At 43.4% G+C, this 17,637-nt stretch overlaps 1 protein-coding gene across 1 annotated transcript in view; it reads left to right on the top strand.

The window, feature by feature from the left end:
- VWA3B (von Willebrand factor A domain containing 3B) overlaps nucleotides 1–17,637 on the top strand; it is a 1,052,517-nt gene that overhangs the window by 953,152 nt on the left and 81,728 nt on the right. Inside the window, exons 32-33 of the mRNA XM_078658240.1 lie at nucleotides 17–138; nucleotides 17,308–17,400. Coding sequence (XP_078514366.1) covers nucleotides 17–138; nucleotides 17,308–17,400 — 215 coding nt within the window. The remainder of the gene's footprint in view (nucleotides 1–16; nucleotides 139–17,307; nucleotides 17,401–17,637) is intronic.

The following is a 17,637-nucleotide window of genomic DNA, read 5'->3' as shown; positions in this document are numbered from 1 at the left end:
TCAAATTTCTCATTAGGATCAATTGTTTATTCTTTTGGCGATCACACGTACTGTCTGCGAAGCCACACAGGCGATGTCTCGAGGGTCCGAAGGGAAGAAATCATCTCGGACAAGGAAGGCTCTGGGAGGGAAGTTCAGGTAATGTCCTGCAAAGACTGTGGAAAAAGCTATGCTGCTGTGTGCCATTCTATGTAAGGCAGCTAAAAAATAATAAAGGCATTGTTTTACAGAAAGGACTAACAACTGTGAGATAATAGAAGAGAGCGAAGAACAAGGTGGCCTTGTAAAAAAAAAAAACATCAAAGTTTAGAGTACATCTAATTCCTTTTTCCAGGCCCCAGCACATTGCATGAAGAGCTGTGATATGGAGAGCTCTCAGATCACTTCACACTGATTAACTGACTAATTCTCGGGTCACCGGAACTCTGTAAGTGCTTCTCAGGGGAGGAAGGCTTGTCCTAATGAGTCATTAAGATACATCAGCTCATGCTGCTGAGGCCTTATACCAGCGAATTCATATTCCAAGAAGTGTCGCCTTCATTGCACAACCCCCCCTTGTTTTATGAAGCTCATGTTACAAACGGAACAAAATATTACACAGGATTAAGGTGTTGTGCAAACTCTGTCACACATGTAGGCTGACTTATTTCACAAGATGAGGTGTGGCAAGGTGTGTAGGGTGGAAATTTGGGCGCCAGTTATTCTGCTTTAGTCGTTTGTTTGCAGGACTTGTGTCTTCCTGTACACTAGCTGATTGACATCAAGCCCAGGTGATTCTGCCCTATTGGTTGTTTCCCCAGGTGTCTACCCAGACAGATGCCTGATTTTCGGCTGATTGATAACAGTACTGCTCAGGTGTCAACCCAGACAGAAGCCTGATTTTCGGCTGATTGATAAAAGTTCTGCTCAGGTGTCTACCCAGACAGAAGCCTGATTTTTGGCTGATTGATAAAATTTCTGCTCAGGTGTCTACCTAGACAGAAGCCTGACTTTCGGCTGATTGATAAAAGTTCTGCTCAGGTGTCTACCCAGACAGAAGCCTGATTTTCGGCTGATTGATAAAAGTTCTGCTCAGGTGTCTACCTAGACAGAAGCCTGATTTTCGGGCTGATTGATAAAAGTTCTGCTCAGGTGTCTACCCCGACAGATGCCTGATTTTCGGCTGATTGATAAAAGTTCTGCTCAGGTGTCTACCAAGACAGAAGCCTGATTTTCGGCTGATTGATAAAAGTTCTGCTCAGGTGTCTACCTAGACAGAAGCCTGATTTTCGGCTGATTGATAAAAGTTCTGCTCAGGTGTCTACCCAGACAGATGCCTGATTTTCGGGCTGATTGATAAAAGTTCTGCTCAGGTGTCTACCCAGACAGAAGCCTGATTTTCGGCTGAGTGATAAAAGTTATGCTCAGGTGTTTACCCAGACAGATGCCTGATTTTCGTCTGATTGATAAAAGTTCTGCTCAGGTGTCTACCCCGACAGATGCCTAATTTTCGGCTGATTGATAAAAGTTGTGCTCAGGTGTCTACCCAGACAGATGCCTGATTTTCGGCTGATTGATAAACGTTCTGCTCAGGGGTCTACCCAGATAGATGCCTGATTTTCGGGCTGATTGATAAAAGTTCTGCTCAGGTGTCTACCCCGACAGATGCCTAATTTTCGGCTGATTGATAAAAGTTGTGCTCAGGTGTCTACCCAGACAGATGCCTGATTTTCGGCTGATTGATAAACGTTCTGCTCAGGTGTCTACCCAGATAGATGCCTGATTTTCGGCTGATTGATAATAGTCCTGCTCAGTATTGACTGATTAGTAGGGACATGGCCCTGCCTTGAAAAACACAGATGTTTCCCTAGACGGTGTTCTGGGCTTTGGGGTGGCATGCAAAGCGATTGATTTCTAAGTGTCATGAAGGTGCAACATTGTGGATATCGGCGTAGGTAAACACCACGTCAGGGGCCCTTTGGCACACAAAAGCCCCACTCTCATCTTTCTCTTCCTTCAGGAGTGGGTAAGAGGAGGGGTTTGGGTAAAGTGACGCTTCTGCCTAATTTTGACAGTCCTGGCTGTGTGGCAATGTGAAATCCCTTCAATGAAGTCGCAAAAATGACCAGCATGCAACGGTAGGAAATGTGAGATAAATGCTGTCCTCACAAACTAGCAACCAATGTATACTTGCACAAGATAAGAACGTGCAGCTCACTGCCTCTGCTGTGTTGGATATGTGAGAGAGTACTAAGCATGTTAGAGGTCGTGTGAATTGCCATTCAGTGCATCAACAGAAAAAAACAAGCACTGGCAAAGACAATAGGCCTGGCTTTAATGTGCCACTAAAAGTTAACGCAGGCATTCACAAATGCTGCTTACATGTGTTGCACACACAAATCCTGATTGTCACATTAAAGCAAGCCTATTGCCTTTTCAAAAAGATTGTTCTCTGTGTAGAGTGCATATAAGCAATACATACTTGAATTTAACAAACAGCATGATCATTGAGTGTACGTTTTATATGTAAAACTCAAACTAAGATTAGGTTTTTGCCTCCTTTTCAATGGCATCTCTGTTTAAACAAATTTGCATAGACTTCTTGCTTTGTAAATACCAGTCAAATTATGCTTTCAGTGCAGACATGTGAATGTGTAAAAAAATATCTAGGTTGGAAAAGTGTCTACCTCGAGTGACGCAAATGTAAGGTGTGCTACATTTTACGTATGGCCTCTGTGTCTGGAGGTAAGTTGTCCTCTAGCGTGATGAAATATAGGAATGGTTCAATAAATATATCCTTGCTTTCATCACACTTGGGCCAAGATTTTTATGGAGACAGAAGTACAAATTCTCATTAAGGGGCATATATATATATACCAAGAGTTTTTGTGGTCGAAAAGGGACAGATTTGCAGAGTTGCACTTTTTCCAACTGCAAAAATGCTTTTTCACATGTACAAAAGCACAAATTGCGATTTGGTAACACAATTAATGTTTAATGCGTGTTTAGGGCATCCATTCCAAATACAGAATCACTGTGGTATGTATGAATGTTTTGCAACCGAATTATGGTCACAAAAAATACTTTTTTACTGATCCCTCAAAGGAGGTGGTAACCATTTGCAAATCCCTTTGTGAATTTTGAAGCAAATATTTTATTCGGTATTTGGAAGTGGCCAGTGGCGGTTCCTTTCAGTGGGCCCCTTCTGATTTCCTGCAGTTTTTCTTTTTTATTAGGTGTATGCTCCCTGAATTTCATCAGCTATCTACAGGTCAGACACCAGGGCCGGACTGGAAACCAAAACAGGCCTTGGCAAAGTGCTCGGCCGGTCCACCGGGGGTTTGGGGTTGCGTCTGAGCTGTTTGCCACGGCCGGTTTCGGCCGATTACGTTACAGCGGCGGATATTGCAACTATGCTGAAAAAACGGCCCTGTAACAAAATCGGCCCCCTAACCCTAGCGGCCCACCGGGGAAACGCCCAATGCCCGCTACGGCCACCAATCTGGCCCTATCAGACAGTATTTTGCAAACACATGTGCTAGTGCCCGTGCCTGCAGTTGTATTTTTTGCTGGGCTTGCCTTTCTTCAGCCATGGCCATAAGTGGCATGCCAGGCTTTAGGACCACGCCCCTGTAAGATGATGCCGCCTCGCTAATTGAACACAGCCTGGGTGCATTACATTTCAGCCCTGTGCTTCCCGAAGCTGCGTATCAATCAGCGAGGATGCACACCGCCCATTAACAGCTTGTCACAGGGCAGGGTGTGATCAGCGAGACTTACTTATCCCACCTCTCCCTGTGATGTGATGAGAAAGGGCGTGGTTTAAAAAAGGCTCCATTGCCTCACTGCAGTTAGCCTCAACAGTATGTGCTGCTGTCCCGGAACTCACAGCCTTCCCCAGGGTTCGAGTCGGGTGGACAGCGTCCCCCCACTTATTTTACCAAACAGCTGGACTTCACTCTTTGGCCTCTCTGGGACGAGAAGCTCGGCACCTTTCGTGACGTCACTTCCTATCGTGACGTCACTTCCAGTGACAGCGTCCCCCATTTCTCTTTTTTACGACTTGTGCTCTGGCCTTCCCGCTCCACAATAATGGGACCATGAGCTTCTGTCACTCACTTCGAGCTCCTGAGGTATTTTACAAGTTGAAAACGACAAGCTGATTTAGTTTCATGGCATCACAACGTTGATCACCTTTGAAGTGATTTAGAAACAGAGAAATAATATATTCATTGTGATGACAGTACCGGAAAAACTTCTTGAATTCTAAGAAACCCGAATTACAAGAATGCATCTGGGCCACGAAAGACACTGCTGCTTTAGGTTAAGGATGTCTGAAATTTGGCTCCCTCCACCGAATGTTGGTCTATACATTAACGGCCTGTACAGGGGATATACTAGTTAACCTTTTCAAGTTTTGCAGTCTTATGTGTTTTTTTGCAGTACGACTGAAATTAGGTCAGGATATTTGGGTTCGTCTTGCCTCTCCCGCTTTTCAGCAGCACAGAGATATGTTATGGCAATACTTTCAGGTGAGGTCACGGTTTTAAGTGGGACGATAATAACCGGGACTCAGAATCCACAGTGATTTAAAACGGACATTGAACAGGTTCCTCTCGGGTCCTATATTCATGTCCTTTACTATAATTGCAAAACACTGATCGATTTGTGAATAATGTATGTAAAAAATGTTAAGGTAATCTATGTGTCAGTTCACATCTATATTTCGCATGTTGTCCTTCATCTCTAATTTACTAGGTGTGTTTGCTATTTCGAGGACGTTGTGTTACTGTATTTCTTTTCCAGGCAGGATATTACTCTTATATAATGCATACTCTGGAATAAGTCCCTCCAGTTTCTTTATAACACACCATGATTGAGCACTCTGGAGTTAAGGCTGAAGACAGTGCAAGTTTGTCACAGTGTCAGTGAGTGTTTACAATACATGGCCATTCAATTCTTGGCCTCTCTGCAGAGTGCACAAAGCAATGTATTCCAATTGCAATTATGATTCTGTGCAAAAGTGTCTGAAGGAGGTACACAGTCAAAATATTGATGAGACGAAAGTAAAAGAAAATACAGTGCTTACAGGTGATTGGGTGCTTCGTGTGTTAGGGTTCAAAGAGAAAAGAAGTTGCTCAAGAGGAAAGAGATGAAATGTAAGATGCAGATGGAAGAGAGAGAAATTAAAAAATGGGGAAACATGTCACAGAATGAATATAGCTAGAGTGATTAAGCCACCATGAAGACCCCTCTTCTTCAATAGGCCTCAGAAACACAGGAAAATGGGACAATCAAGGCATTTTTGTATCAATGTCTCAATAGCTAACATGATGCCTTTCAAATGCGGCATCAATATTTTATACTTTATCTATTCATGCAATCACTTGGGCTTGCTTGCTTTGCGCGCCTGCTTCTATCAATTTCAGAGAGGAGTTTACGCCTCACTAATTACACGTTTCACCAGCCGCCACTGGAAGGGGCGTGTTTAGGGCATCCATTCCAAATACAGAATCACAGTGGTATGTATGAATGTTTTGCAACCAAATTATGGTCACAAAAAATACTTTTTTTTACAGATCCCTCAAAGGAGCTGGTAACCATTTGCAAATCCCTTTGTGAATATTGAAGCAAATATTTTATGAGAGCAGGCAGTGGTCCCACGTACCACTGCCTACACTTAAAAAATTACACTTAAACGAGTCATTTTATTTTTTGAAATGTATTCCCTTTTCCTTTAAGGAAATTGAGCTGCATTAAAAATAAAAAAAATTGCTTTATTAAAAAGCAATCACAGACATGGTGGTTTGCTGACCTCAGCAGGCACCCATCCCTGTGATGGCTGCAATTTCTAATGGGTCGCAAATTGCGACCTACTTCATTAATAATCATGTGGTAGGTAGATTTGCAAACCCATTTGGATTTGTTGTTTATGCTGTCACATACATTAGGAATTGCTGTTTCCTAATTGAAATTCAGTAACAATCGCAATTAGGAAATTGTAATCCCTAAATTCTGTACAGATGGCCCTAAGATACCTCTGACTCACTGGTTGCTTGGTGGTGCTCAATAATGAATCCTGTACTATATAATGGTGGCTGGAAGACAGCAGAATGGATAGCCCAGCCAAAGAAAATCCAGCAAAGAGTGGTGTTTCTTGTAATCCATGCCAAAGTTTGTAGATTACTTCTATATGTGTGGATGTAGAATCTCATACTAGATGACAGGATATCTTTCATGGCTTTTGATTCTAAATCGTTGGACTATCCTTTGGGATGAGCTTTGAAATTAGATCTTCAAAATAAAGATTACTATAAAGCCAGCTAATTTTCTAACTGTTCCTTTAGAGGAAAATCTGAAAACTTCTACTGGAAGTGGATTTCCCGACTACTGCAGACAGGGGTCATTGTTTTTTCTTGTTTTGCTTCTGAAAGTGCAATGCTGACTAGCCTTCCAGTAACTCTCATCGTAGTAACTCTCATGGTAGTTTTACATGCTGCTGGAATGTTTGCCCACAGCATTCCAATTTTATGAAGCCTGTGTTTGCTTCTTCTAAATGCTAAACTGAGGTTTAAGTTCTCCTATCTAGCAAAGCAGTACGCCTGGTGACTCTAACATGCCTTGCTGAAAATCTAAAACTTTCAGGTACAGATTTGCTAATTGGAAACAATAACATCTTAAGGCTTGATGTCATAAGGTTTAAAACATCTAGAAAGATAAATCATTGTTTCTCAAAATTACCTACAACTGTTTGGAGTTCATTTTATTTTATCATGTGACGAGAGGTACTTCTTTACTGTGATTTGGGCCTGTTAGCAAGCTAGAATATCAATCAATCAGGTTTCTTATAAAGTGCGTCTACTCACCCATAAGGGTCTCGAGGCACTGAGGGGGTGGGGTGGATCTGCAGTTCAGTCAAAGAGCTAGGTGTTGAGGTCTTTCCAGAATTGTGTCAGCAATGGTGATTGCCTGAGATGCAGAGGCATGGAGTTCCAGGTCTTTGCACTGAGGTAGGAGAAGAATCTTCCTCCTGCCCTGTTCTTGCGGATCCGTGGGATGGTGGCCAGGGCCAGTTGAGCGGGAGGCGAGATGTCTGGTGGGAGTCTAGAAGGGGAAGTGGTGTCTAAATAAATAGGAATATGTCTGGAATATTGGCACAATTCAAATCAGTTGAAAACAATGTAGACTTTAATATACAATTAGAATTACAGACACTACTCATGATAAAATATAGTAGTAGTATCCCAGCTAGGGCCACTGTCACATGTACTCTTCTAAAATGGTGTGACTGTTGTATCCGTGCTAACACTGGCACTGAAGAACTTTAGAATATTAATGGCTAACCAATTGCAAAACGCACTTTAGGTTCAAGCCAACCTACATGTTGAAGGTAGGTGAATTATGGAATCAACTGCGTATTGCAACTTAGAGAGGCACTGAAAGAAGTGTGCACCCTGGACTTGTCTTTTGCCCGTTCTTTTGTGAAGGCGTTGTTCAGGCCACATCTTAATTCTTCCAGCTGAAACTGCTTTCACCATTCCCAATAAAAACAAAAGATCACTCCTTCCCCTTCCTTCAGGGTGGGCCTAGAAGCCACGCAGTTGCACTTGTCTTTAAAAGGCATCCCTGAGGGAGGCTCGAGGGGACATGCAGGAAAAGGTGAGACAGCAAGCCCTAATTGCCACAAACCTTATGGAGCACTCCGCAATGCTAGGGAGCTCACATATACTGTGGGGGACCCCAACATGGGCATCCCACCACATATGTTCCCTAGCACCTGCATGAATGTTATACAGACTATCATGGGCCCAGGCATGATGTAATACACAGAATACAAGAGCCAGAAGGGTACTCCCCAACTGGGATTCAGATAAAAAAGGCCTGTACCCACATCACATCATTTGTCGCCAACAATTAGTAGTGTTGTTCCCTGATAATGTGGCAAGAGTCACCCCCTTTATGATGGACCCTAATTACCCAACAGAGTCTAGCACTCGCTTGTCAAGCAACATGCCATACTCTTGTAGAGCTCTTTTCATGAGACTCAAGCCTCCCACGCACAAAAAACACATACAGGGTCTACCAGAAATTAAGGTGAGGAACAGTTTGTTTCATGGGCACCGTACCATAGACTATCATTTACTGCGCAATTATTTAGTCCATTCAGTCTTTGATGCCATTGGACTAGACAGTAGTTTGGATGGCTAACTCTGGCCAGTTCCCTAGGCACAATATTTGTCCAAAACATTCTTCTGGTTAGTATGCTGACATACATTATCACTCCCCCTTCTTTCAGCAAATGAATAGTCTGCACAGCTTCCAAAGTGTTATAAATCATTGAACAATATATCAATGAGACTAAATCTTTTTGGCCAGAAAGCAAGTTTCAGCAGCAGTTGGGCCCTACCCAAACCTTACCATAAAAGCCAGCAGGTAATCTCAACATCCATCTCCCACAGAAACAACTGAAAGCTACTACTGGAAGGGCAATACATATGTCATCTTTATGCCCAAAGCAGAGTCTACATTGCCATTTGTCTAGAACTGCAATCACCGCACTGGAGAAGAGGGTTGCTGTTAGAAATTGGGTTACTGGTTGACTGGGGTAAAGCCCTGGTCAAGCAATAAGCACAATCCTAGTTAGGGTAAGGCACAAGCAAACCCTAAATTATTTTGTGCTCACCCTCTGGTTGTTTGGCACAGAGCAGTCAAGCTTAACTTAGAGGCAATGTATAAAAGTATTTGTGCAACACATAAAGCAGTAAATCAAATAAAACACCTCACAAAACATTCCACACAGAGCATAATTTAATAAATACAATAAGACAAAAACAACAAAAATCCAATAAGTAGTACTTGAGTTATTATTTTTTAAAGAATAAACTGTGAAATAGCGCTTAGAAAAAGAAAGTGCCAACCAAGGATATCTGGTCACTCCAGATCAAACAAAAGTCAAAAGTTGAGGTCAACCGCAATGGATCGCGGGCTGGCTACAAGGACCCAGTTAGGCCAGCTGAACCAAAGTACCTTAAATCCTGGTTGTGGAGCATTTGCGTGGAACCTTGTCGGAGATGCATCGTGCAGCAGAGGCAATGCTTCAGTTCGAGATGCGACGTGGCTGCGGTGCGAGGTCCAGATGTGTTAATGTCAATGATCCTGTCAATGGAGCTTGCGATGCTAAGGCCGGTTTCAAGAATGCAAGGCGCAGCTGAGATGATGCATCAGTTCCGATGTGTGGTGAAGCTGCGATGAGGAGTTTCGACATCGTCGCGGCTGCCATTGACAAGGGATGCGAGGAGCTTGTCCTGGGAAAGGCCTTGCATAGTGGCAGTTCCGAAGACGATGTGTCGGTCCCAAGGTGCGGGATGCAGCGGCAATGTGAGTCTTTGGCGACAGAACCAATCCACGCAACAGGTGCAATGCGTCAGTTTTGTTAGAAAATGCTTTGTCCAGCCGTGAAGATGCGTCAGTTCTGCTCTGGGGATGCGTCGCTTAGCAGAGGATGCATCGGTTCCACTGGCAAAACCCCATAGGCCCACTTCCAGGGGTCCAGGATTGGGGTGGCACCATTTGGTAGGGATGACTCACAGATAGCAGAGTCTAGGTGCAGAAGCGGGTTAGTTGGAAGTCTTTTAGGTCCTTGAGACTTCAGAACAAGAGGCCAGCTAGCTAGCCCTTGGAGTTACTCTGGGTTCAAGTGATGCAGATCCAGTCCCCTCACCCAGGCAAGAGGGCAGCAGGCAGCAGGTCAGCACAGCAAGGCAGGAGTTCAGCAAAACAACAGTCCAGCAGAGTGGAAGTCCCTTCAGCAGCACAACAGTCCTTCTTCCAGAGTCTTCACTAGCCCAGAAGTGTACTGAACTGATGGTGTCTGAGGTCCAGTACCCAGTACTACCCAGTGGTGCTTTTGAAGTGGGGGAGCCTTTAAAGATAGGCCTTTAAAGTGCACAGAGACCCTGCCCCTCCTGCCCTGGCTAGACTCACTACAGGGGGTTACGCAGCCCTTTGTATGAGGGCAGGACACAGCCTATTCAGGTGTAAGTGAGGCTGATTCCAGCTCTTCCCTCCCATCCTGCCAGTCAAGTCACATGTCTACGGGGAGGACACAAAAGCCCAAATGTCACCCACCCCAGACATGCTATAAGAGGCAGGCAGCAGGCTCCAAATGGCTTAAGTAAGAAAATGCCAACTTTCTAAAAGTTTAGTTAAAAGGGGGTAGGTCCAAGTACAAGTAGCTAGATATGGCCTAATTAAAGTAACATAACAAAATAGCTAGCTACCACTCCCTCTGTTGTTATCTGCTTAGCCAGACTAGAACGAGTACCTAATTTCATTGGTCCTGGTTATTAAACCATTGTTTCATTTTCTCATTTTTTCTGTTATCATATGTGTCAGAAACAGAGAAAACACTTTTTGTTTCAAAGAGTACAAAAAACATATTAGATGAGTAAAACGTGAAAAAATAAAACAAAGGTTTAATAAATAACCAGGACCAATGAAATCAGTTATTGGTTCTAGTCTGTTCAAGTAGATAACAGCAGAGGAAGTGGTAGCTAGTATTTTGTTATGTAACTTTCTAAAAGTGGCATTTTACGAATTGCAATTTAAATTCCGACTTCATCATAAGTTTGGGTTTAAAATTGTGATCCCAGAGATACCAAACTTGATTCAATCATATCTTTCTATTTGTAATTATTCTTATGAAATGTAATAAGGTAATCCCAATGTTATCCCATGGGAGATATAAGCTTTGCTGTAGTGAAAAACGAATGCAAGTGTTTTTCACTACCAGGACATGCAATACTTAAAAGTACATGTGCTGCCTTTTAAGTACCTTGCACCCTGCCATCTGGGCTATTCAGGGCCTACCTTAGGGGTGACTTATATCTATAAAAAGGGATGCTTTGGGCCTGGCAAAAGGTTTATTTTGACAGCTCAAAATCACAGTGTAATTTACTCATAGAGACTCTGCAATGGCAGGACTGAGACATGGTTGAAGGGCTACCGAAGTGGATAGCACAATTAGAGTTGCAGACCCACTGGTATCATTTAATTTACAGGCCCTTATTTACTTATAAGTAAATTAAATATGCCTATTGGGTATGAGTCAATGTTACTGTGTTTAGAGGAGAGAGCATTATCATTTTTGCCCTGGTAAAGTGCATAGAGTCCTAAGGCCAACAAAAACAAATTCAGCAAAGTAGGAGGAGGAAGGCAAAAGGTTTGGGGGTGACCCTGCAAAAATGAGCAGTTCCAACAGATTTTTTTTTGTTTGCACTAAAGTGCATGAAAACATGAGTTAGCTGTATTACAGTTCCTTCTTCAGACATAATATTCAGAAAAAGAAGGTGAGACGGAGGAACATTTTAGATTATTAAATGAGCTTTTTATTTTCACCCCAGCGCACTGACATTAGTTCTTTTTCTTTTCCTGCCAGTTGTCACAGATCTGCCAGAAGTAGGCCATGATTGTTTTTCCTGATACCTTCTAGTGCCCAAGAAGGACGGAGCCCTCCATCCTATTCTAGACCTGCGCTCTCTCAATTTTTTCCTCAGGAAGGAGAAGTTAAAAATGCTCACGCTCGTCTTGTCTGCCCTGGACCAGGAGACTGCATGGTAGCGCTTGACTTCCGGGAACATATTTCCACATTCCCATCCTGCTTGCCGACAACTGTTACCTGCAATTCACGATGGGCCATGAGCACTTTCAGTTCGCTTTTGGTCTTACCAGTGCCTCTTGGGTGTTCATCAAGGTGATGGCGGTGGATGCAGCTCATCTGCAGATATCAGGGGTGCCAGTCTTCCTCTATTTCGATGACTGGCTGTTGAAGGCGAGCTCATTCCGGGCTGCTGTCCCCATCTCCAGACTATGATGGACCTCCTGCATTTGCTGGGGTTCGCTATCAATGTACTAAAGTCACACCTGACTCCCTCTCAGGCGCTCCCTTTCTTTGGAGCTGTTCTGGACACTGCGCAATTTTAGGCATGTCCTCCCAAAAGGTGAGTTCACAATATTCCAATGTTTCAGCCTCTATCCTGGATTTTGGTGTGACTGACTCTGAGGCTGAAGGACCTCATGGCCTCCTGCTTGTGACACTTGTCCACTGGCACATGCGGGCTCTGCAGTGGGACCTAAAGTTCCGGTATGCACAGCATCAAGGGAATCTCTCTGGCATGGTCCAGATCCTGGAGGAAACTGCAAAACTTATCATCCGTGGTTAAGGGACCATGATTAAGTCAGCTGCAGATCACTATCCCTTGCCCAACCAGATCTGACTGTTGTGACAGATACATCACTCCTGGGATGGGTCGACTACAAGGGAGAGGTGGAGAGCAGAGGCCTATGATCTCTGTAATCCAGACTCCACAACAACCTACTGGAGCTCCAGGAAACCCGTCTGGCATTTAAAGCCTTTCTACCATCCATCAAGGGAAGGCTAGTGCAGGTGTTCACGGAAAACAACAAACAGGGTCGGGTGGGATCGTGGGTCCTTTCTCAAGAGGCCCTTTGTCTCTGGACATAGCTAGAATGTCAGGGGATTTCCCTGGTGGTTCATCACCTGGCGGGCTATCTGAACACCAGAGTGGACTAACTCAGCCGACGATGCCTAGTGGATCAAAAATGGCGTCTCCACCCAAAGGTGGTGCAAGGTCTATTTTAGTTGTGGGGAGAGCCTTGGTTAGATCTGTTCACCACTCCGAACAGCAAGCAATGTCAGCAGTTCTGCGTGCTGGAGTTTCCAAGATGGCTCTCGCATGGAGACACTTTTTCCCTTGAGTGGAGCTCAGACCTCCTGTATGCCTTTCTGCCCATACCACTCCTGCCCAGAGTTTTCAAGAAGATAAGGAATGACTACGCCTAAGACATCCTTGTGGCTCCAGACTGGGCTCTGAGAATTTGGTATACCAAACTGTTGAGCCTAGCCATCGGTCCTCCAAACAGGCTGCTCCTTCAGGAGGATCTTCTGTTGCAGCAGCAGGAAAGGGCTCTGCACCCAAACCTGTCAACACTCCAGCTTCTTGCGTTGATAGCCTATGACCTTCTGCCTGAAGTCTGTGATGTTATTCTGGCAGCCAGGTGTTTCTCCACCAAAACAGTTATTCATTTGCCATTGGTGCAAGTTTGTGGCATGGTGTACAGAACAGCATGTTGACCCCCTTTCTGCTCCCCTTTCTCAGGTTCCTCTCTTTATTCTTTCCCTGGCCCAGCAGGGCTCTGCTTTGAGCACCATAAAGGGTATTCTTTCTGCTATCGCAGCCTTTATGCGGTTGCCTGACCAGCCATACCTCTTCAAATCCCCTATTGTACATAGGGTCTTCAAAGGTTGCCAACATATGTTTCCTCCCTCTCCCTTTATAATGCCTTAGTTGGATCTAAATCTTGTCCTGACTTTCCTGATGTACTTTCCCTTTGAGCCCTTGCACAACTGTCCTCTTAGGTTCCTTACCATCAAGACAGCCTTACTGGTAGCAATATCATCTGCCCGCAGGGTCAGTGAACTTCAGGCCTTGGCATAAATGTCTCCATACCTGAACATCTACCCAGACAAGTTGGTTCTATGAACTAGAGCTTTTCTGCCAGAAGTTGTCCCTCTCTTTCATGTAGGTCAGTCCATCACCCTGCCTACTTTTTACGTTCAGCTGCATCCTCTTAAGAAGAGGAGCAACTCCAAGAAGAGGCGCTACTCCAGTGTCTGGACCCAAATGGAGCATATCGTTCTACTTTGACCACACAAAAGCATTCCTGGTGGGCGGCCAACTCTTCGTGGGGTATGTCGGAGTGATACGGGTAAGCTGTGCAGAACCGAACCATCTTCTATGGATCGTGCGCTGCATTAAAAACTGCTACACATTGGGCAAGAAGCAACCCCCTGAGGGCTTGGTTGCTCATTCCACCAGAGCTGTGGCTGCGAACACTGCGTTAGCATGCGGAATTCCGGTTCTGGAAATCTGTCAGGTAGCAACGTGTGCTTCCTTGCGCACATTCACAAAACCCTACTGCGTGGACATTCAGGTCCGATGGGATGGTCACTTTGGCTGTTCGGTCCTGCAGGACTTTTTGGCATGAAATTGTTTTGCAGGCCCACCTATGCTTAGGTATTTATTCTAAGGTAAGTAATTTGTGGCTAGAAGTCTCTATCAGATGGTCAAGTTACTTACTTTCGGTGACGCCTTATCTGGTAGAGACTCTGTCTAGCCACAGATTATTTACTGACCCACCCACCCTCCCCTCTCTGTGAATGGATTTCTAGCGACAGGGCTTTCCCCTTTCAGGGCCCTAGTTTTCCACACCACTGGTCAGTGTTCTACGTGGCTCCGAACTCCTGACGTGGAAAGTCGCAAAAAGTACATGATGACAGCGCCCAGGGGTGTCACCTATATAGGCACCGCGCACGTCACGTCCAGCATGGACGACGCTGACTATGCCACTATGAGCCGTTTGACACCACCACCAGCTTGCAGGGGTACTGCTCACGAAAAATTTCCAGATCCAGGCTGACACCGGGGGATAATTCTAAGGTAAGGATTCTAAGGCTAGATAGAGTTTCTAGCAGATAAGCCATTGCCAAAGGTAGGCCACGTGTCCTTTATGCCCCAAGCAGAGTCTAGATAGCCATTTGTCTAGAACTGTAATCATCACTCAGGAGAAAAGGGATGCTTTTTGTTTGCACTAGAGTTTAAGAAGACACAAGTTAGCAGTATTACAATTCCTTCTTCAGATAGACGTTTTCAGGAAAAGAAGGTGAGATGGAGAAACATTTTAGATTAATTAAATTATCTTTTTATGTTTCATAGTTTGGTCTTTTAAAACATCTAACTGTACATGAAGTGAATTGTAAATTGCATGCACAAGCTAGGTAGTGTAGCTCATCCATGTGTCATCTTCAGATGACATAGTTTGGACGGTCTTAGTTTTAAAACCCTCTTTATAGCAAGTGTACTTGGCCCACGGTCCGTGCAAGGGATAAAAAGATGTCCAGGATAAGAGACTAAGTAGAATTTATGCAAGACCTAACACCAGAAACGTTAGGGGGTGCAGCATACTGTAGAAGTATTATGTCACTCACCTCTAGCCATGTAGAGCCTGCACATATTTCTTTTACTGTAATGTGTGGTGTGGATACTAAGATGCCATATTAGGTATTAAAATGTTGCTTTCGGAAAAGTAATTAGATTTTTCACAGCTTTGAGTAGCTGTTGCTGTGTGTCTGAGTAAAGTGTTGACAAGTCGATAAACGGGGTTGATACGAAAAGCAGCACGTTTTTTGTAGAGTTTGAAAAAGGTTGATGCCAAAATGTCAACCACAGAAACGTTGTGCTACCAAAATATCCATAGCCAAAATATCAGGAAGTTAAGGTCATATAGCGAAGTATACCCACATCTGCGTACCTTGACAATATACACACATATATTGTCGAGGTACATGTATGTGGAGACTTACTCATATATATTTACCTTGCCAGTATTTCATTCCACTATATTTTGTCCATGATATTCGGGTAGCACACTATTCTCGAGTCGCTATTGATGTGAAATACCTCAAAAACATGCATTCAAAGGAACTAGTTTTAAGTGTTAACTGTATGGCAAACCCAGCATAAAAAACATAAAGAACAATTCAGAAAGTTAAATAGGAAGGGGCAGCAATATAAGACACATATTTGAAAAGAAACAGAATAAAATACATGACTGAAAAAAAGAAATTGTATGTTATCTAACTCTGTGAGAAATTCTTCTTATACTTCTGTTTCGACTCCACCATCATGTTTCTTAGAATATTTTGGACAGATTTTATGCCCACCTTCCAGGTCCTCAGAATCCATGTACACTCTAGGATTATGATTGCCCTTGTTAAACATAGTTCAGTTCCTTCATCACCAACCCCATCTAACTCAGAAATTCCACCACTTGTGTTCATCACTAATTCCCCAAGACACGAACCAAGTTCCCTTAGATCTCTTCAACCTGCACTGGTACTCAGAACTTAGAAAGGCCCTTCTTCATCAACACAGGATCATTGAGATTAATTTAATCTCCAACATGTTTATGTTTATGTTTTCATATGCTTATATAGCGCTCGATTGCTGTGGCGCTTTGGCGCTGAGGTGTGTGGACAAGAACAGTGCACTGTGTTGACAGAAACCTATGCGGAAGTAAACAGCGATGTTTTCAGGCTCTTCCTGAAGAGCTGGAAGTTAGATTGAAGCTTCATGGACAGTTCTTTCTTCCAAAGCGATGCCGCACTTTGTGATATCGCCCTGCCCCCCCCATCTTGCCCATCTGGTCTTTGCATGAACTTTTGGCACTGAACCATCCCTTCTCCTTTCCAACACACTCTTCTAGACCATGCTTGCCTTAGTATACTTCCATAACAGACCAAAAGCTTCCTTCCTGTCCACAACTGTCCTCATTCAAAAAGGACAAAGGTCAGAAGATACTCTTTTTCCTCACATCAGTTGAAAGGGCGACTTACCTTTCACAATATGAGGCATGGTCATGTTCAGCAAAAATTCTCTCACAGCTTTCAACAAATTGACCTTGTTTCTGTATGAACTCTGAAGACTTTATTGAATCTCTCCACTTTTCAGTTTCCTTGATGGTGATAGACCACAATTGTCTTTGGGCTTTTCCAAAACAGGAATTGCTTTCATCCTTAGTGAAAGCCTGTGAACTGTGGATGAGCAGACTCTGTTAACCCTTTTATTTTTTTATATATAAAGAGGGCACGCTGCTCCACTGTTTGCATACTGTTTTTTGTCCTTGCCATTCCCTGTTCTAATTTTTTAACAGTTTTTTTCTGAACACAAATTAGACTTAGGGCCTGATTTAAAGTTTGGCAGACCCGGTTACCCCGTCACAAACGTGACGGATATCTTGTGCACCATATTGCAAGTTCATCATATCCTGGGGCACTTGTATTACAGCATATACAATATCCATCACGTTTGTGACGGAATAACCCATCCTTCAAACTCTTAATCAGGCCCTTAGGCTAAATCTGATGTCACAAATTGCCAACTAGACGCTTACTCCAATTAAAGGTACAACCCAAAAACATATGAGCAAATATTGGTTAATACTCCTGAAAGCTACACTTTTCAGAAATGTGAAACTCTGAACTGCTTTTGTGTTCACAAACTAAATGAGATTTTATCTACTGCAAATATCATTTCTGGCAACAGAGAAATATCACATCAAGACACATAGATTTATTTTTTATTAAATTGTATAATCCCTTGAAAATAATCTCAAAATAAAATAGGTGCTCCTTGTGGCAATCAGTTAATCTTTGTAATGTTTCCCTAACATCTTGTTTTCCGTCCATAGGAAGAAGACTATGTCATTGGTCGTCATCCATTACACCAAGATAGCTATTGTCCAGGCAAAGTTATTCAAGTCTCTTCCACCTTGCAACTTGTGGTAAGTGGTATTGTATTTCTTTTATGTTCATGGACAAAGTATGGTTATTTCTGAGACATAGGGGCCATCCATTAATGACCATTGGTTTTGGACATGCTTTGGAGTGGCAAAACAAAGCAGCGTGTTACTAACTAGACAATAGTTTATCCTTTGAGCCGGTGTCTTATACACCCCTACTAAAAATAAAAATCTTTATAGTTTACAAAGGTTTTCCATTTCAAAAACAAATTGAGATAC

This window comes from Lissotriton helveticus, chromosome 8 (assembly GCF_964261635.1).
Source record: "Lissotriton helveticus chromosome 8, aLisHel1.1, whole genome shotgun sequence".
Taxonomy (NCBI): Eukaryota; Metazoa; Chordata; class Amphibia; order Caudata; family Salamandridae; genus Lissotriton; species Lissotriton helveticus.
This window is presented reverse-complemented; position numbering and strand designations above follow the sequence as displayed.